A 9,608-nucleotide genomic window follows, 5' to 3' on the forward strand; every position below is an offset into this window, starting at 1 on the left:
AGAACGTTTTGGCATCGCATCCTCTCATTCCTTATCACTGTCTAATAACTCACACGAAATCTGGAATCGGTAAGTTGAATAGTTTACAAGTCCTATAAGTATATAATATATTAACTAATTATTAATCTGGATGATCCCGAGCATATTTCACAATCGCACTGATTTTTTTCATGGTAGATTTCATAATGTCACATTGAAATCTATAATTTTTTTTAAATTTCAAATTTGCAATTTGGAAAGTTTTTTTATTTTTTTAGCCTTAGTTACAAAATTAAATATACAACGCACGAGCGTGATATAATTATATATTATTTCATATTCGGAAAGCTTATGAAAAGAGCTTTAAGTTAAAAAAAAATCGTCAAGATTCGTTGAAAAACAACGGAGTTACAGACGGTCAAATATATTATTTTCAAACGAATTTCGCTTATTTAACGGCAGGACTATGAATATTATCGTCATTTTCATCGGATTCGCTGTCGTTCGTTTCCCCCACCCTACCGTCGCGCCACGGCTCGCCGAAAATCAAGCGACCCACTGACTTTTGACAATATTTCTTATGCACTTAACATACTTCCACAAATAAAATATTTTTATCTGGGAAAGTACTCGGGTTNCATTTTTTTAAATATATATTTCTCGTTACAGTTCGTTTTTTACCCGTATTCCTAAAGAAAATTTGGATAGTTCTAAACAAAACGGGTACGTACTTTAATATTAATTATAAATTATGTATCGCATTTTAAGAATAATAAAATGTACTGTATTTATTAACAACTTTAAAAAGTGCAGTTCAAGTAATATTTTGTACAATAATTATCCTAATACATGTGCATATAGGGTCAATTTATCGGATTCGAGAGAAAGAAAACGAATCAGAACGTTAAGTAGTGATGATTCAAATGAGGATATGTAAGTTTAATATATTTTTTTAAATGTAAATCTAATTGTCAGTTTTAGATCTTCAAAATCTAACGATGAAGTAAAGAGAGAGAGCACCAGTGGTAAAACGGCTATTGGTACAATAAAATTGCCCGAGAATAGGTAACTTCATATTTTATTTATTTTTTTATTTAATAAGGTATTTCGACCATTTACTAGATGTTTTTACTCTTAAGCCTCAGTACTTCATCAAAAATTCTTTGTCTTAGGGGTTAACTTATTACAAATCTGATAAAAAGGTAATATAAAATCGTAAATATAAAAATAATTTTGTTATTCAAAAAATTTATTGAAAACTCATTTTTTACTTGCATTGCGTCAATAAGCATTTTGTTGCTGAAATACAGTAAAGCATATCTTTGAAACTTATAAGACAATTACAATGTTTTTAAATACATCCCCATACATATCTCTACACTTTTGAAGTTTGTATAATCCCTTGAGATTTCAAACGATCGCAATAATCAAAAATATGGTACTAATACACAAATATTTTCCCTCCCGTATAGCTTAAAGAGAAGAAGTGGAAAAAGATCACGTATTTTAAGCAGCGATGAGTCCGATGATGATGTGTAAGTAGAAAAAACATTTTTGAAACGAACTATCCTCTAAATAAAACACAGTTCTAGTTCCAAGCAATTGAATTTAAAGGACGAATGTGTTAAATCAGAAGTTCAATCTCCACAGAAGAGAGATACCAATAAACAGGTAGAAGATGTAAGTCAGGATGAAATAAAAAAAGAAATAGAAAGGCAGGATGATGCAGCGAGAGAAGATTATCAAGATGTTGATAAAAATGAAATAAAATCACCCGATAAGCCAAAGATAAATAATTTAATATTTGGTAAGAGAAACTTTAGCTAATATCATTAAGGAGGTTTATCGGGTACTGGGGTATGTCTAAAGTCTTACGAGAGTTTCTGTAGATTCGCTAGTGACTAAAGTAGTAAGCCTTTACATTTGGCAACGTTGGCTATCAAGCATATGGAGGTTAAGTTAGTCAACAACAGCAGTTTGAAGGAGAATTATTATAAATTATTTTTCTTACAAGTACCTAATCGATTTCTATGAGCTGTTGCGCATTCTAAGTGAAAAGACCAAAAAAAATTTGCGTTCTCATAAGACTTCGTACTAAATCATGAAAAATTATTTTATTAATATCTCGTCTCTTAGGTATCCAATCTAGTCATATTTTTTTTGAGGATTTTCTTCATATTAATAAGCTTATATTAATTTTTTTATGAATATTTGTTTGTCATTTCCAAATCAGATAAACCTCCTTAAGTTGTAAAAAAATTCTTTGAAAGTAGAAGTATGTTGTATACAACTATATTATAACATGGTGTTTCATTTTTTAGAAGCCAGAAAATGTACATTTTTCTTATGGCAATAATATGCTATCTATTATTCCAAAATATATTTTCAATTCTCGTGAAAGTGCTCTTTATCTTGTGCAACATTAAACTATTACTTGTATAATGTCATTAGTTTTAGTAGTTTTATTTTTAACTTAAAAATGAAAAGAAATGGTCTTGTTTAGAAACATTTTTTATAGGAAAACAGAAAACCAGTGATGATAAAAAGAAGAGCACTTCAAATGTATACAATCCCAATCAAGTTAATTATGATCCAATTAAACATGCGTCTTGGAAATATAAGGAAAGGTAAGCATTAGTGTTTTGTCCCAGTTTACTGTTTTTGGTGCCTTATTAAACCAGTTTTCTTTGTATTTTTACATGTATTATGATTTGTAGGTATTACTTATTTAACTTGGGAAAAAATAATTTTCATTAGAATAGTAAAGAATAGTGTCCAACTTTCTTTTGGAAAAAAAAATACATTTTTTATTGATTTCTGTAACTAAAGTTTCAGCGCAATTACAAAAAAATAATTTTTATTTTAGAGTTCCATATAGCGCTTTGGCTAGAACATTGGAAGAAATAGAAGATGTTTCAGCAAGATTAAAGATTATTGAAATATTGAGTAACTATTTTAGATCTGTAATAGTTTTAACTCCTGAAGATTTATTACCTAGTGTATATTTGTGTTTGAATAAACTAGCCCCTGCATATGAAGGTAAGTGATTTTTGTAGAGTGCCAGACGTGAACTGATTCCATCATCCCTTCATAATGCACTTATTCAATTTCTAAACCCCTTAAAACCGTACTGCACTGGACCCATGACGGGCAATGATGTATTACTTCGCATTGAATATGATCCTACTATAGTTATTTATTTTCATTTTATATTTTGTATATTTTTAAATAAAACATTGATCGATTCAGGTCTGGAATTGGGGGTAGCTGAAACCAGTTTAATGAAAGCCATAGCGCAGTCTACTGGCAGAAGTATGGCTCAAATTAAAGTGGATGCGAAAGAAGTGGGGGATCTGGGAATTGTCGCTGAAAAATCTAAGTCTAACCAAAAAATGTTATTTAAACCAGCGAGACTCATGGTAAAGGGAGTATTTGATAAATTAAAAGACATCGCAAAAATGACTGGTCAGTCGGTTAGTATAATTAAATATTAAATAACTTAAAAATTAGGTGAATGATAGTCAGTCTGCTTCAATTAATTAAAATAATTTTTGGATTATATAAAGTGTAAACAAATTAAAATTATCTTATAGTAACATAATATAACAATGCGATATTATTCTAAAAATGTATATATTTTAGTCGCAAACCAAAAAAATTGAGAAGATCCAGTCGATGTTTGTCGCTTGCCAGGATTCCGAAGCTAGGTTCTTAATTCGTTCTTTGGCAGGAAAATTGAGGATAGGCCTTGCGGAACAATCAGTGTTGCAAGCGTTAGCTCTGGCTTGTGCCATGACTCCTCCCGGTCAAGAATATCCCCCTAAAGAACTTAATGTGGCTAAGAAAATGTCTGCGGAATCATTTAAAACGGAATATGACAGTTTGGCACTAATATTAAAAACAGCTTATTGGTAAGTTCATCAGATTTTAATAAACACTGGAATCTAGTACACATAATAAAAAAAGTGATTATTTTGAATTACGAAGGTTTCACCAGTTTTATTGCCCAACATTCGGTTGGCAATGCCCGTTTAATTCATCAAGATTATTTTTAAACTATATCTTCAGTCCAGATATTCAGTCATATGTTTCCATATTTCTATGTTTAAAATTACACTATGGATTTGAAATATCTTACCGATTATTTTTATATTAAAGAAGCTTTTTATTCATAAAAAAAATATATACAGGGTGTCCAATAAATAATATGATGTATGTCTGCTTTTGACGCGGATTTACATAGGTCGGTTGTCTATCTTCTGTCATAGCTCCACGTTGGGCGCCATGACGCGGATTTTGCTCGGTTTCACTAGCATATGGTGGAGTTGACCTACTTTTATCTTCCCGCAGCAAATTAAGAGGGGGGTAATAAACCCTCCAAATGGGTCCAGAAGGAGCTCTGGGACGATTCTGTTGGTAGCTGCGATGTCTGCGGAGCTTCGCGAAAATTTTTTGAAATATCGGTGAAAAGTTGAATTGTTTTCTTATTTTTGGATGAGAATTTCACAAATATTTATTTTTACTCACTGTATAATAAAAATAGCTTATTAGAATTAAATGTGTGTGATGCAGAAATTTGTTTTAGTGAGTGTCCAAGTTACGATAAAATAATACCAGTTCTATTACAACAAGGAATAAAAAAATTACCCGAATTTTGCAAATTGACACCAGGAATTCCTTTAAAACCGATGCTAGCTCATCCCACGAAAGGTATACAAGAAGTTCTGCAACGATTCGAAGGGCATAAATTTACGTGTGAATGGAAATATGATGGTGAACGAGCGCAAGTAATAAAATACTATCGTAATTATTCTTGCTCGTTATTAACATACATACTTTGTAGATCCATATAAATGGAAAGGCTGTGCATATTTTTAGTAGAAACCAAGAAAATAATACAACAAAATATCCGGATGTTATTTCTAGACTTGACAAATGTACGTCAGATGAAGTGAAATCATGTATATTGGACTGTGAAGCTGTAGCTTGGGACAGGGAAAAGAGTCAAATTTTACCTTTTCAGATTCTAAGTACCAGAAAGCGAAAGGTAGGTGTTTTATCCTGCATCTCTATACTTTTCAGAAATTTGAAGGCTATATCAAACTATTATCAAGATATTAAAATAGTATTATTAACCTTATCCTGTAGTAATAATTTCCACAAAATTAGTAACTTAGACGATCTAATTATCTATCTTTCCAAATCAAATTTTTTAATATAAATTTCATATGCTGAAAGAAAAAAGACGAACTTATAAATATTTTTTTTTACCCATTTTGATTTTCTTGTGGTTACCTTTCAACCTTTCTGGATAAAAAGGGGCCCACGTGAAATAAAAATAAGTTTCGCGTTCCGTGGAGTGAAGCAAGAACTCGATCGTCGCAAGCCACCCATATCCGCAAAATTACCAACCGCGAACCTAGAAAAACGCTGAACAACATGGCGCCCAACGTGGGGCTCGCTCCGAACGAAAATATGGCGCCCAACGTGGGGTTCGATCCGAACGAGAACAATATCAACAATTAGACCAAGGGTCGGCAACTGGCGGACCGCGGTCCAGATCCGGACCGCGGAAGGTAAAATACTGGACCGCCAAAAATTTTTTGAAAGTATAAATTACTCAAATAAATTATTTAAAAAATGTTTTTTACGTTTAAGTGCCAATCTTATCATTTTTTCTAGTATTTTACAATTGTGTGAGTGTGGGAGTTCTTAATGGTTAGTAAGCAGGTTAAATTTGAGTCCAAATTAAAATAAAAAAAATAATATGAATTTTTTTTTGGACCTCGTTAAAAATTTTCAAAAGTATCCGGACCCCACCCAAAATTACTTGCCGACCCCTGCTCTAAAGGTAGGCAGTTAAGAAGAATATAGGTTTGGTGGAAATCAAAGGGGTTACTCAGTGAATGTTTATAGCGTTAAAAAATCCCTAAAACAGTTGGTGGAAACGAGCATTGATTTCTAGATAGTACAGAATATTGTTGTCTTGACTGTTGCAATAGACTCTTTTAGTGTGACGTCACATATTTAGGCAACCCTAATGTTTTATAATAATAATTCTGTATATGTTTAGCCTTCATTGTCTTACGCTCAGGGGCGTATATTTTTCTAATATAAAATTGTTACAATTATTATTAAAGATTGTTCATTATTTATTACATGTTAAAATATGTATTTTGTCGTAACCGCCCAGATGTTGCAATAACGACTTCTTTATTTCACATTTAACTTGTTTTATCATGATTAGGCTGTTTTTTGATTTCTTGTGCTCAATTTAAGTCATACGTCTATACGAGCCTTGTTGAATTTACATTTTCGCCCGTGCGGAACGAATTTGGATTAAGCTGGATTGCCTCCCGTATGGGACTCCGGTGTTAAGAAGGACCTTCCGAAATCTCAACTTTAGCTGGATAGCCTCCCGTATTATGGGANCAAGAACGACATATATCGTTTCTTTCTTTCAAAAAAGGAACATTTACTATTCTCTGACTTAGCTCCTTATTTGTTACCAAAACGTGTTACTTTAAAAATAATGACGAGACCAGTTCCAAAATATTACTGAAGCTACTTATGTCCATGTCCCCCAACTTTCGACTAGGAAAAGAATAAATAAGATTTGCTTAACTAGGGAACGCATAAGATTCCGAAATTTCCAACAATTGAATTTCCTAAGCAGGAAATGGAAAACGTTTGCGATAGCGTAAATATTGGATATATTTTCTTGAGGATATCCCGATGCCATGAAATCCTGAAATTTTGACACTCTAAAGGTAGGCAGTCAAGAAGAATATAGGTTTGGTGGAAATCAAAGGGGTTACTCAGTGAATGTTTATTTTCCTATAGGGTTAAAAAATCCCTAAAACAGTTGGTGGAAACGAGCATTGATTTCTAGATAGTACAGATTACTGTTGTTTTGACTGTTGCAATAGACTCTTTTAGTGTGACGTCACATATTTAGGCAACCCTCAACAAATTGTTATAGTTGAAATTGTGCAGACCGAATCTGACCCCTTGTGTACTATTTACATAGATACTATAAAAATGAACAACCTCAAATTAATTTATTTTTACAAGGATTTGGAAGTAAGAACATATTTAAGAATAGTCTCATACGCAGGAGGAGCTTTTATTAACATGTTATCGCTTTCATCATTAGCATAGTTTCTCTTGTTTTGTTTAATCTTGGCATTTTGTAGTTCTACTAAGTATTGTTATTGTTTTCCTTGGTATTGTACTGTGACAGTGAGTTTATAGAGGGTTTTTTTTCTTCAACTGGTTTATTATATACGTAATCTTAACCATAACCAAACTTTCGTTGAATGATATCCCGTTGCGTGGCTACTTCGCTTACATGAAATCAATGTTACTGAGCGCATACTCAGTAACATTGATATAACTTTAATTTATTAATTACTATAAAGGACAATATTGTTCTAGAAATTTAAATATATAAATTCTATAATTCTATTCGTTTGTCACTTGGGGTATGAAACTTCTTAAATATTTCTAATATTACCAGAATATCGCAATATTTAAGGTAATGACAAAGAAGCCATTTTTTGGCACTTATAGTACGTAAGGTAAAAAATCGATCTAGTAAAATTATTGAGAAATTCTTCATGACAATGTGCACTATGGGATTGCCTATTATTTGACGTATGTGACGTCACTACTAAAAATGTGCTTCTAGACGCTTTAATATCTCTACGATCTTTCTTCAAAAACTTGTAAATTTTGATACTTATGTCTCGTTGTATTTTGCCTTTAAATTTAATAAATAATAAACTACTAAAGTTGACACATATTTTTTCGAGACGAATCCCTGGATTCCGAGATTATTAGAACTACTTCCCCAAAATCACAGCGTTAAACTAATAGTGCGGGATTGGCACACCTAGCGTGTATGTGTATGTAGCATTAGAGCAGCGGGCCATATCGAACCGCCCGCGCCCACCCATGTCAAACGGTTTGTGCTTCGTAGATCGATGAGATGGGTTTGACGTGTAATTGCATCTTTACGATACAATTTGCTTTTAACTGCCAATATCAAAGTGATATGTAGTTACATCTATCTAGCTGATTTGCTGAAATTATTCAGTTAACGGTGTTCTACCCCATTTCCAATTAATATTCTATGCAGACCAGTAAGCCATTGAATTAGAAATTGATCCGTCTATTTATTTTAACAATTGATTTGTTACATTTTAATGAATTTCAAACTCTCCCCTAGGGACTATTTTGCATATATTTACCCTTAATTGGACCTACCCTGCGTTAAAAACCAAACCGTACATTTTTCGGTTCGTATTCTGGCTTCCAACATGAATTTCTGTTCAACGGATTTTAACGAGGATAAAATAGAAATTGAAAGCCCTTTGAATTGTGAGGATTTCGTTTGAAAAAGAAAACCTGAGTGATTTTTTTTTGTTACTGCACAATAGAAAATGACGAAATATAATATTTTATCAATATAATTCTTCTAATCTTTTCAACTTATTTTATCAGGAACATAAAAAATTATTGTTTCCTTGAAATAGTATCCTATTCAGATTGTTTTCATAAACGAAATTCTATATAGGGTGTAACACTACGTGTCAAAACCAAAGCAGTATTTTTCTCTCCTAAAATTAAAATTATTTTTATATACGGGGTGATTCACAAATGGTGACCAAAAATGAAACCTCGTATTATTTGATGAATTTTAAGGGGAATCTTTCCTATAAAGTTTTTAAAAGAAACAGGGTGTTAAACTTCAAAAAGTATTTTTAATATTTTTTAAATAATTTAAAAACTAGTAAATGAAAACACTTTTTCTTAAAAGACATGACAAGCACTAATCATTCGGTTATTTATTCGAATAAATAAATTAATAACATTAGTCATCATTTTAATGATTTTATTTGAGTAGATGCATCTTTTTAATGAAAAACTTTATAGGAAATACTCCTCTTAAAATTCACCAAAGAATACGAAGTTTCATTTTCGGTCACCCTGTATAAACATTGGTTCTTAAACCTTCAGTTTTGAGATAGAGGACGATATTTAAATAAATATCTTCTGAATAAAGGATAATATTGAAATGAATTTTATATGGGCAATGCAATATTTTTTTTTATTTTATGAACCCATCTCCTATAGGGTCGCTGAGTAAGATCGAAACTATCGAAAAATCAAAAGACACAAATATTTTAGGGTTTTTTAAAATTTATTACAACAAAGGAAAATTAAGTATATAGGATCAATCAAAAAGTCATGGCGAAACAAAGTTCCTTTTTCGTTAATGGAACACCCTGCGTATTATTCCATATTTCAATTCTTCTCGAAATTCTAAACAAAACTCATATAGCACATCATATACCTAAATTAACTGTTTTCGAGATATCGAACTTTCAAAGTAACCACTCTAAAGATAACAAAAAGGGCCACAAATTATGGATATTTATTTTGAAAATAACACAAAGTAGATGATATCGATATGACTTAATTTTATTATTAGTTTTTGAGTGAAAATAAAAAAGTATAATGTAGTTTAGAGTTGATAAAAATGTATGAAACGAAAACATGTAGTATTTTTTAATGAATGTCCTGGAAATTTTAAATTTTGTGAAAAAAATAGTTATGAAAGAATA

At 31.5% G+C, this 9,608-nt stretch overlaps 1 protein-coding gene across 1 annotated transcript; it reads left to right on the forward strand.

The window, feature by feature from the left end:
- Positions 1-648: 648 nt before the first annotated feature.
- On the forward strand, positions 649-5,026 carry LOC111692735 (DNA ligase 1-like; the record flags this gene model as incomplete). Its single annotated transcript, XM_023456840.1, has 11 exons — positions 649-702; positions 841-912; positions 961-1,044; positions 1,452-1,514; positions 1,566-1,786; positions 2,498-2,606; positions 2,846-3,018; positions 3,229-3,452; positions 3,622-3,890; positions 4,565-4,766; positions 4,823-5,026. Coding segments are annotated over 11 exons (1,675 nt in total), but the record flags the coding sequence as incomplete, so codon positions are not given.
- Positions 5,027-9,608: the final 4,582 nt, after the last annotated feature.

The sequence above is a fragment of the Anoplophora glabripennis genome, unplaced genomic scaffold, assembly GCF_000390285.2.
Source record: "Anoplophora glabripennis isolate ALB-LARVAE unplaced genomic scaffold, Agla_2.0 scaffold3057, whole genome shotgun sequence".
Taxonomy (NCBI): domain Eukaryota; kingdom Metazoa; phylum Arthropoda; class Insecta; order Coleoptera; family Cerambycidae; genus Anoplophora; species Anoplophora glabripennis.